The following is a 20,762-nucleotide window of genomic DNA, read 5'->3' on the forward strand; positions in this document are numbered from 1 at the left end:
GTACTTGCCATGGCACTGATCCAAGCAATCTCCTAAGCTTGTCATACTTGCCAGCACGGTAATTCCACATATACCCTGTCTTAATCGAAAATTCCACACCTTTAGCCATAGGTGGTAACATGGTCATATTCATTACAGTCAAATTCCCAGATGCTATTACCAGGTCAAGCACTCTCACACCCCTAGTATTTTCAATTACATGCTGTCTCAGATAGTTATCCCTTAATAATTGAATAAAATCCTTTTCCTTCCTCACATGTGTCCTCTCCCCCTTCCAAACTATGAGTTGCCTCAGTATTAGGTGTTGCACTATCCAGGTATATGCTTACGCTTGGACCCGCCGAACTTTATATAGTTTCTATATTCGGCATGAAACTCTTTGAGTTTCTTATTCGGCTATGAAACAATATGGGATATAATATCCCTTAACTTAAATGCATTCATTTTATCTTTTACTTATTTTTATTTTATTATTATTTTTTATCTTTTAATTTGTAACCACATTTAAAATAAATGTGGTTACAAATTAAAACATTTTATCATATCGGATATAATTTTGGTATTGAATGATCAAAGACTTAAGGTGGCGTAATAGCAATGAATATTGTCCAATCACATATCTCAATCACCTTAACTTGTCTTTGTTTCCATTAGCCAATAAAGTTGCTTGACGTTGAACGTACACGTATTGAGGGAGTGTTGTGAAATGCTGTAGTTAGGGTTTCGCCATTTTAGAGAGTTTTGAGTTTCGCATTGTTTTATTTTTATACTAAATAGACAAATTTTGTCTACAGTATCATCTGTTATTCATTTTGAAATAATTTAAATATTTCATTTTGAAATGCTACCTTTCACTACAGGTAATGAGTATGTGGACTTTTTTCAGAATGTCGAATTTGATACTTTAGAAAGCACAGCTTTCGATGAAACGGTTTTTCTGAAAGAGGACGAAGAGGAAGATGTGTAAGTAATTATGGCGTTAATTATAAACTATATTAAATTGTATTGGTCTTATTCCGTTTTATTATGTCTAATGAGATCTTAAAATATGTCGAAAAATTATCGATCAATGTTTTTAAAATAATATGAATATATATTATATTAAATGATTTTAATTATATTAAAACCATATAATTAAAAGCTTATATAAACTTTTAAGTATATGGTTTTTCAAGCTTTTTTTTTTTTTTTTTTTTCATTCCATTGCGTTTAAACTGCAATAGGAGTTATCGTTTCGTTACTTAATAGCAGCCATTTTTGTTACCCAGCAAGTCCTAAATCGCATTGTGAAACTAACATGTTATTTCTTAGATTTTCATGAGAAGTTTTCATTTCTGAATTATATTTCGTCGATATTTTTTCATTTTATGTTGTAGGATTTTTTTCAAGATAATTTTTATTCTTGCAAGCATAGAGAGAAGAGATACTGAGATTAATTGAAATCTTTGTGCGTGTGTATATATAGTGATTATATTGTTGCCAGCAGTAGGTGGAGGAGTTCATCCGCGCTGCTAAATTACTACTTGGTACAGACTGGAACAGATCATGAATTATTAATAGCTGAAGTTATTAAATTAAATTTAAATTAATTGCTAAGAAGAAACAAAATAATAGTATCAGATTTCTTTTAGATACTCTAAAAGAAAGAGAATTAAAATAACTGAAGAAACCAAATGTACAGTCATAGAAGCACTAAAGAATATTCTTAATAAAGCAACAAGAAAGAAAGATTATAAATGGTTGTCAGAAGAAGCTATTCAAATAGCAGAGGAAAGAAGAAAAATAACAATTCAGAAGAAACGAAACTGAGGAAGAAAGTAATATTATGGGTAGAACCAGAGATCTGTTTAGAAAAATAAATGATGTTACAGGGAAGTTTATCCCACACACTTATCTGAAAAGTAATTCAGGTAAATGTCTGGAAGAAGCAGTGAAAAATAGATGGAAAGAGTATGTAGAGGATGTACAAGAAAGATAATACTATTCAAGAAGAATTTCAAAGGAGAGAATTTGTTGAGGAACCCATGATAATAAAAAGTGAAGTGATATCAACGATGGAACAACTGCCAAAAGGAAAAGCTCCAGGAGCTGATAATGTGTCAGTTGAATTATTGAGAGCAGCTGGGGATGAAGTATATGTTGACTGATACTGGCCTAGAGATTGGAAAACATCAGAATTCATCCCAATTCCCAAAAAAAATCCCAGAGGTGAGAATTATAGAGCCATCACTTTAATTTCATATGCAAGTAAAGTTATGCTGAAAGTGATCCAACAACGGTTGGAGCCATATGTGAATAGAGAAATGCCACAAGAACAGGCAGATTTTAGGAGAGATAGAGGAACTAGAGACCAAATAGCAAACATGAGATGGATTATGGAAAGCACAAGAGAATTTCAGAAGGAAGTATTCATTTGTTTTATTGATTATAAGAAAGCTTTTGATTGTGTGGATCACAACAGACTGCAGATTGTAATGAGATCAATGGGAATATCTGAACAACCAATTCTCTTGATAGGAGAGCTGTATGACAACTAAGAAGTTTCAGTAAAAACAGTCTTTGGAGAAAGAATGTTTGCATGGAAAAATGGGTGTGACATGGTTGAATATTGTTGCCCTACCTCTTCAATATTTATAGAGATATGTTATGGGAACGACTGATTTAGACAAAGATCCTACTTTAAGATTGGTGCCAAGAAAATAAATAATTTAAGATATGCAGATGATGCAACCCTCATAACAGAAACTAAGGAAGATCTGAAGCAGTTCATTGTATTGGTACAGATGGAAAGTAACAAAGCTGGGCTTATAAACATCAGCAAAACAAAAGTGATGGCTTCTGGCAATTTAAATGAATCTATAATAAAGGGAGGTACGATAGAAATCGTTAAAAGTTATGATTTACAGTGGTCCAGAATCGGAAATGATGATAATTTTGAAAATTAAATTAAAAAGATAGTCATGGAGGGAAAAAGCAATGTTTAACTTTAAAGATAGAATGCTCCTTGGAAGCAGTGGTCGCTAAACAGAAGTTGATGTACTTTGGACATTATGCGAGTTCATGAATCATTGGAAAAGGCAGTTATGTTCGAAGATTGAGGGAATGAGAAGAAGAGGAAGACCACAAAAGAGTTGGACAACATAAAATTTACTAACTGAAAGAAAGGACAAGAGGCCAAGTAGGATGGAGAGGCTGTGTTCACAAGATCCCCAAGAGTTGAAAATGACTGGATGGTGCATAGCGACATATAGTGTGGCACAAAAAGCCATGGTGTCCACCTTAAGTTGTAGGATCTCCTTTTGCTGCAATGACTGTAGCAATCCTATGGGGAATATTTGCCACGAGCGTATGATAGTGATCAGTGGAAGTTTTTGGACCGTTCTTCCTGTGGGCATGTAATGAAGTTTTAGACTGTTGTGGGAGGGTCAACCCTTGGCCTCACGCTATACCCCACTTCATCCCACAGACGTTCAGTAGGGTTGAGAATAAGGGCTCTGGAGGCTAGTAAAGTGTGCTGATGTTCATATCCACAAACCACTTACAGGCAGCAGCCTTATGACAGGTGCATTGTTTCTGAAATGGACATTGGCCAGTTCTGTAGAAACACGCAATGTTTGTGACACAACAAACAATTCTAGGGCCATACCATCACAATGCCACTTCAAAATTTCATATTTGGGGTTGCACACTGGTAAGATGTTCACCAGGCACTTGTCCAACTGCTTGGTAGAGGGTGATTATTGAATTGGAATGGCATAATTTCACAGCATTTTGTTGAACAAATAGATCTACAACATGGCATGTATTATAATGCCTCTTTTGAATTCTACCAGTTCCCTTCTGGCAGCCATTTCAGAAGGTGCAATGTACCTTGCCCATGGGGGGGGGGTCAGTCGACTTCTTTCCAAGCGTGTGTGTAAACAGTTTGGAAACCATATGTTGAAATTGATTGTTTTCATAAATATTGGTGGTGAGAAGTCGGAATATGCTGCCTGAGTGGTATCATAATCGTGATTCTGATGTAGCAGGATCATCTGGGTTATTTCATAAACATCTATGGTCAAATTGCATTCAGAATTTCATAGTTGGGGTTGCAGAGAATGAGCATAATGTCCATCTTCCTTTATTCTTTGGAACAACCTTTTTAACACACTTCTAATATATATATTACAACTGTGTTAAAACAGTTCTAAAAACATGTTGTGTGTGATCATAAATTTCAGTTGCTAAAAAAATAGTTCTTTCTTGACCACCTAATCACTTCAGCAAAACTGGTATGGCATAGGTTTTGCAATCTTTTCTGTAGGGGAACGGAAGTTAAAAATTCAACCCAGTTTGTACTTAAGGACATAGTATTTGAGAGACCATGTTTGCTTGTCGGTTTAGAAGAAATCAGTGGTATGAAGTTATGCATGTGAGAGATATTGGCTTACTGAGCAGACAAGTGAACAGAAATTTAGAAATGAATGTAGAGACAATCTTGAGACATGAATATGCATATGTGGATGAAGAGAGAGAGAGAGAAAAAAAAACATCCAAGACCAGTGAAAAAAGTAATACAAATGAACTAATAAGATAGAGATCCTGGAAAGTGTACATGCAGCATTTTGCTTGTTAGTTTTTTTTACGTGCCTGAATAACACAAGTTAGAAAAAAGTTTGTTTCATATGATGAGAAGAATCTTTGTATACTTCAGTCTGTCTATGGTACTATGTTCACAGCATGTAAAACATTAGTACTGTAGATGGGCTAAGGATTTTTTTTTATTAATTTTTGACTTTTTATTTTACTTAATCTGTAAATCTTGCTCTAGAAACTGGTAGTGGAACTTTTTCAGGTAATTTCAGTTTTAATAAGCAACAAAATGGTTTTACACCGGATGATAAAGTAAAAGTGTCCTTTTACCTTGAAAAGACACTTCAAGCTTGCATTAAGAATGAAGGGACATGATGAAATTTATCACCTAAAAATGTTCACAAAACACACATGCAGCCATCTGTTTTTTGGACATGTTTGTGTACTCTGAGATATACCCCGGAAATTTGGGATCTTAAAATAAGTGTGGTTTTGTTAACATTTCATTACGGTATGAAAGTTTTTTTTTATTTATTTTTTATTTTTTGGCATACTGTTTGCTTGTTTGAAATCAATATTAATTAAATTCATTATGGTCAGGGAAGAAGATACCTTCAGAATTTCCTGAACTTTAAGGAAATTAAATATAGTTCATAAAGTTAGTTGATGTACTATCCACTTGATAAAGGCCAATTTCTAGTTGAAAACAAGTTGGACTTATTGTTTAATTAGTATTGGATCAGATAAGAGATCAGTTGAGGAAGATTACAATGTAGCTGAAATTTTGGTTTGGTCTAGTCTGTTGATTGATGCTAAATCAGTGATTGTGTTTATGCTGATGGTACTTCATTTGATTTTGGCATGGAGATTATGACATTCAGAGAAAATACTCTTGGATATTTTGGTATTTAGTGGTCAATCTGTTATTGACAGACTTGGTACCATCTTGTTCAGTCTTATGGAGTATCTACCATTGAGCTCGCAAGATCCTTTTACTACTGTACAGTAATCCGTCGATTAATGCATCCTTGATTAGTGCGTTATTTTTTTTTTTCTTTGATACCCAAATTTGATTAGTGCGCCTATATACATCATCATACGTATCAAGGATTTAGGCTTAGTATGGTCTGTTCCGGCCTTAGAAGTCATCGTTTAAGAGGACATCCTGGTTTTCTTTTTCCTAATGGCTTGTACTTTAAGGCTTGTTTTGGTAATCTTTCTGTTTTCATTCTTTGAACGTGTTCCATCCATCTATGTTTATATTTTTTAATTTTTTCAATTACTGGTTCTTGGTTTAATTCTTTCATAATATCTTCGTTTCTTTTGTGATCAAATAGGATATACTTTGCAGTTTTTCTCATAAACTTCATTTCTGCTGTTGTTAATCTTTGTTTGTCTTTTTGTTTTATTGTCCAGATTTTGCTTCCATACATTAAGACCGGTAGGGCTAATGTATTGTATACTTTTAGCCTGGTTTGTTTTTGAACTAGGTTTGGTTTAAATATAGAGTTAATTACTCCTGTTATTTTTAAATATTTTGCAATTTTTATGTTTATATCTTTTTCATTTTCATAAGTGATCATACATCCTAGATAGTTAAATGAATTCACCTGTTCTAAGATCTTGTTATCTATTACTATTTTAGTTCTTGCTGGATCTTGTCCTTTAAAGGCCATAGTTTTTGATTTTTCCATTGATATTATCATACCATAATCTTTGGATATCTCATTTAGATTTAAAATAGCTTTCTGTAAGTTATCTTCAGAATTTGTAATTATTATTTGGTCGTCTGCAAAGAGGAGAGTGTTTAAGTTAACTGTAGGTGAAAGTTTAATTCCTTGATGTAAATTTTTACTCCATTTTATTATTTCATTTAAGTAGATATTAAAAAGAGTTGCTGAGAGGGGAAATCCCTGTCGGACCCCTTGGTTTATCTCTCTTGTATATGATAGCTCATGATTTAATCTTATTTGTATTTGATTATTTTCATATATACTTGTGACAGCTTTTAGGATATTATTTGGTATTTGTCTTTCTTTTAATGTGTTAAATAATATATTTCTTTTAACTTTGTCAAATGCTTTTTCAGAATCAATAAATGCAATATGTGTTTCTAAATTATATTCTCTTCTTTTTTCTATTATTAATTTTAGGCAGAAGGCTGGGTCTATACATGATCGTCCTTTTCTAAATCCATTTTGTACCTCTAGAATAAAGTTTTCGGAATATTTCATTAGTTTGTTATTTAAGATTCTGCTGTATATTTTGTAACATGAATTTAGTAAACTGATACCTCTATAGTTTTTAGGGTCATCTCTATTACCTTTCTTAAAGATAGGAATCACAATTGCTTTTTCCCATTCTATTGGGGGGATACCAGTTGAGTAAATTTTATTTAAAAATAATAAGTCTTCCTTTGAATCTTGTTCCTGCGTATTTATATAGTTCTGAACCTAGCTTATCTTCTCCAGGTGATTTTCAGTTTCTTGTTTCTTTCAGGCTGATTTCTAATTCTTCTTCAGTTATTTCCTTTTCATTTTTGTTAATTGTTTGCCAGTTGTCTTTTTTAAAATATTTGTCTGTCCACAGTTCTGTGTAGTAATTTAGAAATTCTTCTAATTTCAATTCAGTGTTTAATTTTATGTTCTCTTTGGTATCTGCATTTAGGTGTTTCAAAATCTTATGTACATTGGGTCTTATTTTATATAAATCATGCCTATATACATCTTAAAAATAAATGTTACAGATTTTAAAAATTTTCTATCTATACATTTTTATGACTAACTATTTTAAAAAATCACTCACCAGAATGAAATAATTTAGTTAATGATTTAAAACATTTTACAAAGTTATTTTTAATGGCATACTGCACTACTTCCATGTATACTATGTTCCAAATTTTTACCACCAAAATTTATGTCTGCTAATTACATAGCATTTTCCTCATCAAACCTTTGCAATTATTTTCCTTACTTTTTTTTTTTTAAAAAAATATTTTCCCAACCTTTCATGAGTAAAAGAAGTGTGAAAACGATTCTAAGAGTAATCTCATTGGAAGAAAAACTTTAAATAATAAAGAAAGTGAACAAGGCAAGTCCTGAGCAATGATAAGACAAGAACACAAAAATGGGTGAATCAACTATAAGAGCAATTTTAAGCAAAGCTGCTGAATGCATAGTATTATAATGGCTATTGAATTGGTGAGACTTCTTTGTACATGGATCGAAGATTGTAACCAAAAACGGAGCCTGCTAAGAACTGACCTTATTAAATCAAAAGCATTAAGTCTCTTTGCAACCTTTAAAGAAAGGGCTATCAATGATGGAAAAGAATTCCATGTTAGTGCTGGGTGGTTTGAGAAATAGCCTACATAATGTTTTAATCACAGGCAAAGCTGCAAGTGCCGATAAGGAGGTGGCTGCAAATTATCCAGAGATTTGAAGAAAATAGTATAAGAAGGGGACTATTGTGACCAACAAATATTTACTTCTTAAAATATGAAACTACCTTTTTTTTTTTTTGAAGCCAGTGCCTTCCAAGACTTTTCTGGCTAAATCAGAGAAATCTCAGCCTGGTTTTAAAGTTTCAAAGTCGAATGACTTGAATGCTAGCAATATGCGATCTATTTGGAAGCACATTCTTCCACATTGTACAAATGATTTTAGAGGCTTTTCAAATGAATCCAAGTTAATTAAATCTCATCTGAGAAACTGAGTGATTCCGACCTGCTAAATTTAGATGCACAGTGGGAAGATCCTGTAGAATATGAAGAAACTTTAATTACTGACAAGCCCAAAGAGATTTCACAGAAACAAATTTAAAATATTTTTCGTGCAACCGAAACTTTTAAGTAGCAATGCTTAGAGACTGGCCCTTGTGAAGAGAGAGAGAAGCAGGAAAATTCGAAGAGGCAGTTGTATGAGAAAAAAAAAAAAGAAACAGAATGCCCGCCAGAATAATAGATCTATACTTTGAATATGTTTTATTGTCTTTCAGCGTAATAGTTTACCTTTAACTAGGCCCTGAGACATACCTTAATTCTTTTATAATAAAAAAACAAGGGTAAAAAAAGAAATTTGAGGAACGAATTATATTTTTTTTTCCCTAGGTTATTGTACTCGATTAATGCGCCTGTTTTAAAGGATGCATTAGGCACACAAATCGAGGAATCACTGTATTTGAAATTTTTTTTTTTGGATTCCTATGTGTATTTAGCATACCTTTTTTGAAGGGGATCACTTCCTTTATGGAAAAGGTTAGAGGATCTAGAGGTCAAAGTTAGTGGAATATATATATGGCATATTCCACTGTAGGCCTCTAAATAAGCATGGTGGTGTTCTACTAGGCATTAACTCTCCACCCAGGAGAGAGTTAATGTCTATTGAAAATTTCCTTAGAGCAAAGAGCATTTGCTGCAAGGAAATGTCAGTTATATCTGGTAGGTATTCTTTAGCAGCATATGTGCTTTCTAAATTTGTCAGCCATTTATGCCAAAACATCCATACCATGAGAAGGTAGAGTCAACTATGATGGGAAAGGAAGCATATTGTGCATCATTTGATCCATATCTCCCTTGAGAGGGATAAAATAACTGGAATTTGTTTTTACTTGCTGAGAGATTACTTGAGAAGCTTGAGCTTTCAGCTAGTTTCTTTTTTAACAGGGTTGGTGATATTTAGCTGGGAGCAGGAAGCTACAATCTCAACAGTTTTGTGTGGTAAAGGATTTTTAATTGTCTGGAGCAAAACTGCTGAGAGATTTGCTTTCTGAGGGCTTCAAGAGCGATTTGAAAAAGTGTCATAATTGTTCTTTAGCAGTTTCTGGATTATATAACCTTCAGCACATCCTGATAATAATGTGTGATGGTTGGATTTGCCGAGTGTGCTGTATCACAAATATCCTGGCACTCTAGATTTGTGCACATAAATAGCACGTAACATATTTGCTTTTTTTTAGTTGATGTTTAGGGAATATTATAAAATGTGCTCTTTGTAAATATTTCCCTTTGAGGCATTTTAATCTTCTCTTATATCTCTAATCTTCTCTTAATGTTCACAAAAAGAAAGGTCATCACTGCTGACCTTTCTGAGTATACACAGACAGAATTTTGTCCTCCAGGCCAAGGTTTCCCAGTGTGGTATGCATTATACGAGGGTGGTCTGAAAAGTTCTTGGCCTCGACCATATATGGCAACACTATTGGCAAGATTTTTTTTTTTTTCCTAAGTTGATACATGTCATAAGCATCCATGTGAAATTGCAAGTCATTCTATCAAGTAGTTTTATACAGCTGTCTGAAGCAAAAGTGTTGTCTGTATCCCTTGAAATAGATAAAATTGAGTATTGTGGGGTTTTAAAATTCTTTAAAGAAGAAGGTTTAATGCCAAAAGAAATTCTTTCGAAGTTCATAAAAGTTTGAGCACTCTTCACCTTCGTTTTCGATAATTAAGAAATGGGATGCTGAGTTTAAATGTGGCCGTACCAGCCTTGAAGATGATCCATGCGAATGATGTCCAAAAAGTGTAACAATGCCAGTAATCATTGATCAAGTGCACAATATGGTATTGGATGACCGGCTAGTCAAAGTGCATGAAATTGCTGAGACTATAGGCATTTCAAAAGAGCATGTAGGATATGTTTTGCATGAAGAATTGCAAATGAAAAGGCTTTGTGCAAGATGGGTGCTGCACTTGCTCACAGCAGATCAAAAACACATGTGCATGAAAATCTCTGAACAGTGCTTGGAGCATTTTAACAAGAATAAAACTAATTTTGTGCGGCAATTTATTACTATGGATGAGACTTGGATTCACCATTACACACCAGAATCCAAACAGCAGTCAACAGTGGACAGAAGCTGATTGTTCAGCACCAAAGAAGATAGTTAGTTCCATCAGGAAAGGTCATGGCATTGGTGTTTTGGAATGATAAAGGCATTTTGGTTATTAATTATCTTGAAAAGGGTAAAACAATAACAGGGGAATATTATTCTGATCTTTTAACCACACTAGATGAAAAAATTCTTGAGAAAAGACCTGGTTTGCAGAAGAAAATAATCATTTTTCATCAGGGCAATGCACCTGTCCACAAAAACGTTTTGGCATTGGAAAAATTGAGGGATCTACACTATGCTAAATAGCTAATTACTACCAGAAAACTGGTATGATTGTTCACCCCTTGCTGAGAGCCATTACAGGGAAGGGAGATTATGCTGAAAAATAAAAATAATTTTGAAATTATGAATTTGTTTTTTCATTGTTAGGCTGATAACTTTTTAGACCACTACCCTTGTATAAACGTGCCAGCCCTGCACTTCAATGATAGCAAATCACTGCTCTGCACACCAGCCTCTCCATGAAACTCAATGTTGAACGTTGGTCCATTCTCTCAGAACCTTCTGCACAGAAAGAATCACAAAAAATAAATAAGCACATCAAAAAGTATAACAACCTGTGTAAATCTAAACCACAACCTTGTGGTTGCGGCAAGTTTTTTGATTGTTAGGCCGAGAACATTTCACTCTACCCTTGTATGTCCTTTTGTCCTTCAAATTCATTCCATGCATCAATAAACTGCGCACCATTCCTCCTGTACAATCTTTCATTGGCAATCATGTCCCTTCTCAGTTCTGTCCTATCCTACGGAGGCAGCCGACTCGCAATACTTTCTCTTTTTTGCTTCAACTAACAACTCTTTCATATCTTCTATCATTGCACACTTACAGCATCACTAACATCCTTTTATCTTCACAATTGGAAGACATGCTTTCATCACTTTCTCATTAAGTATATCTCTTAACATTGAATCCCCACACAATACTCTTTTCTTTCAGGTTCTTTCACTGTTATGCTTTTCCCATTCACTCTTTCTTTCATTCTCCATCCTTCTGTCCCACATGCTAATCGTTTCAACAGTCGCTCGATTCGTGTTTTGTCCTGTGAAGGAGTTCATGTAAGCATGCCATTTCTTTCTGCCCTAGAAACACATTATTTTCAACCTCTTCTTTTAAACTCATGTTTCGTGTTCTATCATTTACTGCTTCCTTTACATTCTCCACAGCACTGACAAGCCTGCCTTATATCTTTCAGTGAAGGATATAAGGCCAGCTCCACATCAGCCACTTCATTATTTTGCAACTGGCATTTCATATAGTAACTTGCAAAACATTTCCGGCAATTATTTTCACCATTCTTCTTTTGTACCACAAACCATTCTTGGCAATGAATACATTAAACATGTGCTACATTGCACTAAATCTTGCATGTTGATATCAGTCAACATCGATGTATTGGTCACCATTTTTCTCCTAAGTATCAGTGCTATAACAAAAATGATTTTGAAAAGTACATAAAGTAGTTGACTGAACAACATGACTTAACTACACAGTTAAAAATAAATAAAATACTACCAAATATATGTAACAATTTTGATAATATTTACTAAAAATAATGACTTAGCTGAGCAACACATGCACTGCATCTGCTACTCAATCCCTACACATTGTTTCGGCAGCTGCCAACATACTGTAGTAAACTACATCATGGCATATCTAAACTACTTAAACGACCTAGCCTGACATGTTGTAAAAATTAAAAACAATTTTAAGAATAAATACCATAATTTACAAAAAAAAAAAAATTGCATTAGATTAATAATGACATCAGCTAATCAGCATTGTTGTTTGTCTGGTTCTTCCACCCTACTTCTAGTCTTGATGCTTTATTATTGTATTCATTCATTGGTTTAGCCTAGTTCTTATATTTACTGTTCTTTTGGAAGTTATTTTCACTTTCAAGTTGCCATTAACTTCAAAAAAAAACAACCAACAGGATATCCTAGAGGCTTTTTTTAATGTGTAAAGAACTTGAGGCTAGATATCATAGGTCAAACCAGTTAAAACTTTTTATTTAGGTAATTTTGCTTCATAAAATTCTTCAGGCATACCAAACAACTTTTGTACAATATTTCTTTGATCAGTATTTAGACAGCCGTGTTAAGAAATGCAACTGAAACATGAGGAAAATGTTTGGAATGAATAAATGAGAATGGAGAAGCAGTGTATTTGAAGCTAATTCAAAGTGAATAGTTAGTTTTGTTTGGGCTTCTAAAATTAGGTACAATAGTAATTTTCAGAAATGGTGCTCATTTTTGTTTGAAATTCTTGATAGCTGCATTATTTTATTATAGATCTCCAGCGAGGAAAAAATTTAAATGTGATGATGGATGTGTTGAAGACAGATGTAGTGATGTGACATCTCCAGTACGAGCCGTTGCATTTAGTCCAGAAGTTCGTGTAAGATACATATGGTAAGATTTCTTATTTTCGTATAATTTCTGGTACTCATATTGCATATAGCCCTCAAGTGTTTTGTATTTGAGTTCTTTTTAATCTTTGATCAGCAGATCTGTTCAGATGTTTACGTTATATCTGTTTCACATATGCTATATATATATTATGCACATGAAGTGTAATATAGGTTATGGAATTTTGTTAATTGGTTAAACATCCAGACAATTTTCTTTTAATCCTACCTACAAATGATGCACAAGTGAAATTTAAAATTTGAGAAAACTTAGGGATTAGTGGCGATGCATGATTAAACTGCCAAAAAAATAAAATAACCTCTTACACATCTTAACATGAGTGGGTTGGGTGATAGCTGAATGTCGAAATAATAATCCTTCATTCAGACTGAAATGCAAATTCAAGTATAAATATGTGGATAAAATTACGACTGGGAACTAAGTTCCCATATTACTTGCATGAGATTGATTTATAAGTTGTGAACATTTGCAATTTTTCATTAACATCATATGATGGGTTCTTTGTGCAAGATATGCTTTGTCAAACATTTAATCAGTTTTTTTGGTTGTAGATGAAAGTGTTATTGGACTAGTATCCTCTGGTTTCTGAAAAGATCTATGTTTGGAATACCATATTCATATAATCTTATTCTACTTTTAAAAATATGGAAATAACCAATTCCCTAGTTGAGCTGTATGAAAATTTTCCATTTTTCTAATTGGAAGAAATAGGAAAGTGTTGCTCATGATAGTGATCCTGTTTGGGGGAACCAGTATCTGTCAGAATTAAATTATGATTGCTTAGTAGACTAATCCTAAATAAAATTTTGTGTGGAGGAGTGGCACATACATTATTTAAAAAAAAAAAAAAAAGTTAACTTTCACTGCAGCATCATTCTCGTTAGGTTGACACGTTATACATATTTTTAGCCTTTTGTTTGAAAGAAATAGGTATGAATCACATCTGAGATATAAGGAATCTTATAGGGCTTTTCAGCAGAAGGTGAGTTGGCAGTATTGAGGTAGCAAGGAAATCCCTGTCCTCGGATTGAAGACTAAGCTTTTCTTTGAGTTTATCTGACAAAAACAGGCAGACCAGCCAGAGAGTATGCATTTAATAGGCATACATGGCCTTTCAGCTTTAGCTGCTTTGACCATAAACCAACCAAATCAATGTATTTCATATTTCGGGATTGTACTGGAGTTAATAACTCCTTTTATAGAAAACATCCATTGTACATATATATATAAATGAATGCTGTCTAATAACATTTGCTTTTCATTGACATTGTGAACAGTCCTTGTATTATTGTCAGTATTGCATCTAAATCATTGAAGATCTTTCAAGTTCATGCCTATATGGCAACACTTGGCTAGTTCTCTCTTGGGCTGTACTTGTTTGCCCTTAATGATCTTGCAAGGGCCAAAGTAGTACTATTAGAGAGAGAAAACTGAACTGTAGAAGTGGTTAGAGTACTTCTAAGCTCTTTGTTATATTCATTGTTACACAATGTGAGATTATGCATTGTGAAATTGGAGGAAGATACTTGTCTTCAGAGAAGTGTTTTTGGCACATTATAATTCTTGTAATGGAGCTAACTACATCTATTTTAATATTTTGGTAGAAGTACTGTGTGTCCAAGAAGACTGATCTTAAAACTTTTTTTGAGAATTCCCAAGCCAATCCATGTTTTGGGAGCATGTTGGTAGAACCATTTGATCATATTGTGGTAGTAATAAGCACATATGCATGTTGATGCTTTGAATGCTTGTCTCTTTAGGTTTAAAAATAAAAAAATAAAAAAGCTCACCCACACAAAAAGCTGTTAGTTGAGGGTACATTACTGTATGTGGGGCTAAAGATTGGGTAATCCTGCAGCCGTGTTCTTGAGATTAAATGTGGTCTTTGTCATTTTGGCTTCTAATAAGCAGGTGTGGTTTTGAACCAGTCATTGAAATCCATTTTATTCCTACAGTTCACAAGACATGTCCTTTGTGAGACTCAAAACTGCACATAATTGGTTGGAGAATGAATGGTGTGATAATTGCTCTGCTAGAAAAGTGGTTTAATGTCCATTTGTTTACACATTGTAGATAGCTAGCCAAGTATTCTTTATATAAATAAGGAACAGTGTGTAAAAATTAATTTGCTTTTAATGCTAAAAGTAATCATTCTATGAAAATTTGATTTCAAATGGTAGATGGTTTGGTAAAGCTGTATGACCAGAACCAGTACAAATTTGCTACGTGTATTCAAAACATTGGCGGTTGAGGGATTTCTGTATAAACAGTGAAGTAGGTTAATAAGTTGCTACTTTTTTTTTAAGATGCATTTTACATAAATATTTATCCATACACTACTGTTACGACAATTTGGCAAAACAGTCATTGAAAATAACTGGCTGAATAGAATTGATTGTAATTTGGTATTTAGTGGATTAATGTTGGCTTAATTAGGTCCATTTAAATATTGTTCCATTGTACTGACAAAATAACTCAGTTCGGTTACATCACACACATATTAATGTAATTATGAAACATCCTGTTTTCTGATTACTATTTTTACAGGCTTATTGCAGGTGAATAAAAACATTCATATTTATTCCCTTTGTGCTTTATACATAAACTTCTCTAATGCTTAGTGTTATTAGTGTATTTGCTTGTCACTTTTGGTGTCTAAGTCGGAGATATATCAGTGGAAAGCTAGATTTGTGATCTGTAGCTAATTAGCATATAGCATCTGAGAATAGCAAAAATGGTATATACCATATTTTGGATTTAAGATATAGTAGCAGTTTCCACTAGCATATGATATGTTACGCTTGACAAGAAATTGTATGTAAGGTGGGTAGTAGTGTCCTAGAATGTCTGCTTTGCAATTTGGGGTACTAAATAGACACCATAATGAAATTTCCGCTGCATCATCATTATAATAACTTCACAGATCTCGTTTGGTCTTCTGAGCCATTGTATGGAGATTCCATGAAGTAATAGTTCTGATTTCTGTTGAAGATTTTATTTTTATTTATTTTTTTAACTCATAATTTATGTAGTTCTGTGTGTTTGGAATCTATAGATTCAGGGCTTGGTGAAACAAACAGCAATTTTTATTGCAATCTCAAAACTAGAAAATACAATCCCAAGTACAGCTACTGTAGAACTAAGTGTTACAGCATGCGTAAGAGCTTATTAATTTTTCAGTTCATCCTTATGTAAGTTATTCACATATCCTGGTTGAATTTTATCAAAATTGGGTATTTAGAATCATTGTAATATTTAGTCAACCATTCCATTTATTTTTATTTATTTAGATCATTTGCAAGCACACAAAAGGGACAAAAATATACTGACTTCCTTAAATTAAGGAACAGAAAAATCTTGATAGTATTCAGGAGGACATTACGTTGGCTCTGGATATTGTATACAAATAAGTGGTGCTGTCAGTGGTTATATGCAAATCAGGTATGGCATAAAAGCAGGCATTTTGGAATGATTTTCCATTTTGCATCTGGTTTTGCTGAGACAACTGAATTAAGGTGGTAAGCCTGTCATTTCTCTTGTTCCTAGCTAAAACTGCAGTGGGTGACTGATACCTCATTTGCTCACCATAGAAGTGCTACCCCAAATTGACTATGTTCTGACCTTGTATCAGTTACAGGAATGTTGGTATCTGCTTCTACTTTGTGCAGAAGGCTTCAGGAAGATGGTGCATGTCCTTATCCCAATGCCAGAGGAGAGTGCTTGAAATGGATCAGGCTCCTCCATGTCAACTGGACTTGAAGCCATTGGGGGATTGCTGTTTATAAACAAGTCCTGATTTGAAGTGATACCATTAGTGGTATTATTCTGATTGTGCTATGATCGGGAATGAACCAGGGACATGTTGTCCTTTATATCTGACATGAAGGGGAGGTGGTGTGAGGGTTTGGAATGCATCGCATTTGGTGGATGCACCAACCAGAACCATGAATGCTGCACAGTATAGGAATAATGTTCTGCCACTGCCTAGTTTCTTGAATAGCAAAAATTTCTTATAGGCATTCTAAAGCTGAATGAATATTAGAAAATTCAAACCTGATCTTAATGTCTCTGTTGCAGTACAGTAGTTTTCATCATTAAACTACCTTTATATTCAAGACCTCTTGAAAGTTTGTTAAAATTCCTTTATTATCAAAGGAAATTAATTTTTGTGCTGTAATTTGATTACTGTACCTTTTTTGTCAGAAACAGTTCAAGCAAGATGGATTAAATCAGCAAGAGTACTAGCACTAGACACCTTTATAGCAATTTTCTTATTTGAAGAATAGTATGGAATTTCATAACCTCAAAATTCACAGCATTTTTAAATATTTATTTAAAACCAACATTCCTTTTTAACTAAGGATAATTTCCTTTTTATTCATTTGTTTAATATCTGTTTAGCGGTTGCAAAGATTAAATTTCATGACGGGTCTTTGTACATTAAATCTTTTTGATATAGTATTTCAGCTTTGTTCTATTCTAAAAATGTACGTTTCCCTGCTTGAGAAATTAAATAGAAGTTCTTATTATTTACACAGAGTATTTATTTCCATGTTTTTTTTCATAAAGTGAAATATATTTACGCGTTTCATTATGCTTTAATTCTTTTTTTCTATAGCTCATACTGTTGAACTACAGTGTTTTCAGTACAGAGGCTTATCTCGTAGGTTCTTCAGACATAAAACTTAAAGGCTAAACACCTAAAAGTTCAGATGGTATCCATAAGATATTTAAGGAAATACAGATGGCATGAAATGGCCTGCAGTTTATACCAGTTGCTGTAAAGCATTTGGTTTAACTATCTCCCTGATTGAATTCAGTAAATACTTGAAATACTCAATTTACCCTGAAGCATTTCTTTATTTTAAAATTAATGTTTAAAATAGTGACAACTGCAGTGTGCAGAAGTGCATAAAAATTATTTCCATGTATAAAATTTATTTTATGGGATTAACTATTTGCCATAGAACTCATTAATATTTTTATTTGTACTTTTATTAGACTATAATTTTTATTTCCAGAATTTTCAGCTAAGGACAATGATTGTGCTAGACTGCATTGTTAGCTCGAGGATCTAACATTTAAAAGTAGGAATGATTCATGTAACACAGTAAAAAAATACAAGTTGTAGGAACTCAACATCAGCTAAATGTCAAAGAATTAGTTGTAATAATACTGATTGGTTACAATTTTATTTCATGATACTGGTCTATCTGACTAATTCTCGAATTTGATTTTTCATCTAACCAAAAAGATGTTTGACAAATTTTCCTAGAACAACATTTTATTACTCATTATATTATAAGAAATAGTCTGCCCTTTATAACAAACACCATTATAACAGACTGCTGAAAAGTTGTTTAATGACCACTAGTTATTGTGCTCCAAGAAAATTTGCTCTAACAAACTCATTGCAACTAGTCTGTGTAGATATTACATCTTAGTATTTAGTTGTTTGGGAATGGTTTTGTAAACTTTGGAAATTTCAAGTTGATTAACATGTATTTCAAATTGCACTGCCTAAATCATTAATGAAGCAGCAAGGGTCTTCAAGTAAAACCCTGGACATGCTGCTTATTTTATTCAGAAGTCTCCTTGAACATTATTTCTGTCAGTTCTTTGCCTTTTCACTAAATCCTTATTAATATACTGTATTTTAATTAATGATAAAATTCCTGCAAAATTTCCATGTATAAAATTAATCACTTAATATCAAAATGAATATTAATTTTATTAATAATATAAACACTGCCAAAAGGTTTTACAGAAATCTTGTAACTTTTTAAAAAGACTGGAATTGGTCCTCAACTAAATAGCACTTGTCTCACTATACATTTGATTCCTGTTAAGGATTTGTATGGACACAAATTTCAATTAATTTTTTCATTAATTTACTGATGCCCATAATTGTTTTCTGAATCTCCTTGATGACTTCATATAATCCTTGCAAATTTCCAGTCAAAAGGGACATTTCTTAAGATCATTCATGACATGCTCTTTGTACATTACTAAGGCTGATATTTCATCTTTACCTCCTGTAGTCAGTTTCTTCTCTGTTGTCATGAGGAATATTTCTAATTTTTGTCAGCCCTAGTGTGCATGAAATACATTCTGTGTGCAAGTTCCTATTCTGTCACAAACTTGTGATTTGATATGCATAAAATTAAATAATCTTGTATGTTGCATGCTGAATATTCCTATAAGAGCAGCATAAATGCATACTCCTTCAGCTACTTATACTGCATATCCATGTAGTTTATAAACAAATTGCTACATTTGTCTAGGCACTCAACTTGAAATGAATTTTCACTTCAGTTTTCTACTTTAATTTGGTAGCAACATTTTGAGGATTTAATGCACTAAAACCATTAGTTTTTTCATATTAATGTTATCTTATTTTTGTGTTTAGATGTAAATTGTGAGCATTAAATTAATTTGCTTAAATTCACAGTTGCAAAAACCAGCAATGGATTTTTGTATGAGCAACTATACTGTCTAGACAGTACACTTGAAACAAATATAGCTAAGTTGCTGACATTAACATCACTTCCCCACATGGTATAGGCTAAAAGTAAATAGTGTTAAGTTGGAATAAATTAATATTGGAGTGGAAGTGTTGGAGAAATTTCTGAATAAAATAAGTAAGAAGGCGATTTATTATATAATTAGTTTTTATATGTTCAAAAACTGACTCTAAATTGGAAATTCTGAAAAAGGAAAAATCGTGTGCTCCCTTTTTGACCAATGAGCCATGTTATAACCTTCTCAACCTTTCTCCTCTTGCCTTTCTGCCAATGCAGAGAAACTTTTCAAAGCCTTGCATTCTTATGTTAAATTTAGTTTTGTTTACTCTGCAATTATTTATTTTTTCCTCTTCATATCTTTAAAAATATTTAGAATTGATTGTGGTCTTTAAAGCTAATTCACATTCAGATTTACAGTACTTAGTGATTTAGATAATTGTCATTATTTGGATTTGCCTTTTTTAAGTGGGAGATGGATTTCAATCCTGGTGGTCTCCTGTCCGAAACTGCCATGCCACTTATTGGAGGCCTTAAATGGCTTGAAAAAGTTCCGTGTTTAGTCTCTAGAACAGTGTTTCATGTTTAAAAAAAAATTTAAATACCAAAAAATATATAAAATTGATAAATAGAAAAGAAATGCTTAGCTCACCCATGGTGCTGAATGTAGTATAGGGTTGCAAATAGCCGTTTATGGGTGGGAGCAATTGGTTTTTCACATACGTATACAATTCGTGTGGTATGTTTTTCTGAAGCTATCATCAATCTGATTCCAATCTCGTTTTAAATTTATTATGAACATTCTTTCAATTAAATTTCAACTGTTTGTTTTCTAGTTCTTTTGAAATACCCATTCAGTCTCCAAAAGCTAGATGGGCATTAGCTGAATTCTTTTTGCAATAGTTCCAGCTTTGTTTCCTTCCCTTTATTCTGGTTAATTTAATTTACCTCTTGAGATTAAGTTCATTACTGGTGAGTAGATAACAGCTGTTCTTTCCTCTATAAATCAAACCTGACTTTTCCTGTTTCATTTGTTGACATGTTTCTTTAAAAGCAATCATAAGTCTCTAAGAATATTTATTCTATCTAACCATTACACTTTTGGTTCTTTATCATTAATGTTAAAATTAAGAGTTAATTTTTTAGTAACTTGCCAAATAAATGGCTTATTACGTTATTGCTGGCTTTTCCACTATGGTTACTTTTTTATTAAACCCAGTTTTAGAGAACTCCTGTAATAGGCAATGTAACATGTTTAGTTTCTAATTTTAACATAGAGTATTTTTAAAACCTTGCATAGTTACATAGGAAACACAATACCCTTTTAAAACATTCTTTAATG

General features: G+C 33.0%; 1 protein-coding gene across 3 annotated transcripts in view; it reads left to right on the forward strand.

The window, feature by feature from the left end:
* Nucleotides 1-685: 685 nt before the first annotated feature.
* Nucleotides 686-20,762, forward strand: part of LOC150105314 (uncharacterized) — a 33,592-nt gene continuing 13,515 nt past the window's right edge. The window contains exons 1-2 of one of the 3 annotated variants that reach the window (XM_090394075.1): nt 686-963; nt 12,762-12,881. In XM_090394075.1, the coding sequence (XP_090250201.1) occupies nt 842-963; nt 12,762-12,881 (242 nt within the window). In that variant the 5' untranslated portion in view covers nt 686-841. Of the gene's footprint in view, nt 964-12,761; nt 12,882-20,762 lie in introns of those variants that run through there. The other 2 variants (XM_090394076.1, XM_090394079.1) reach the window with 2 other exon arrangements.

This window comes from Typopeltis vanoorti, chromosome 6 (assembly GCF_054136105.1).
Source record: "Typopeltis vanoorti isolate ZY-2024b chromosome 6, IOZ_Tvanoo_1.0, whole genome shotgun sequence".
NCBI lineage: Eukaryota > Metazoa > Arthropoda > Arachnida > Uropygi > Thelyphonidae > Typopeltis > Typopeltis vanoorti.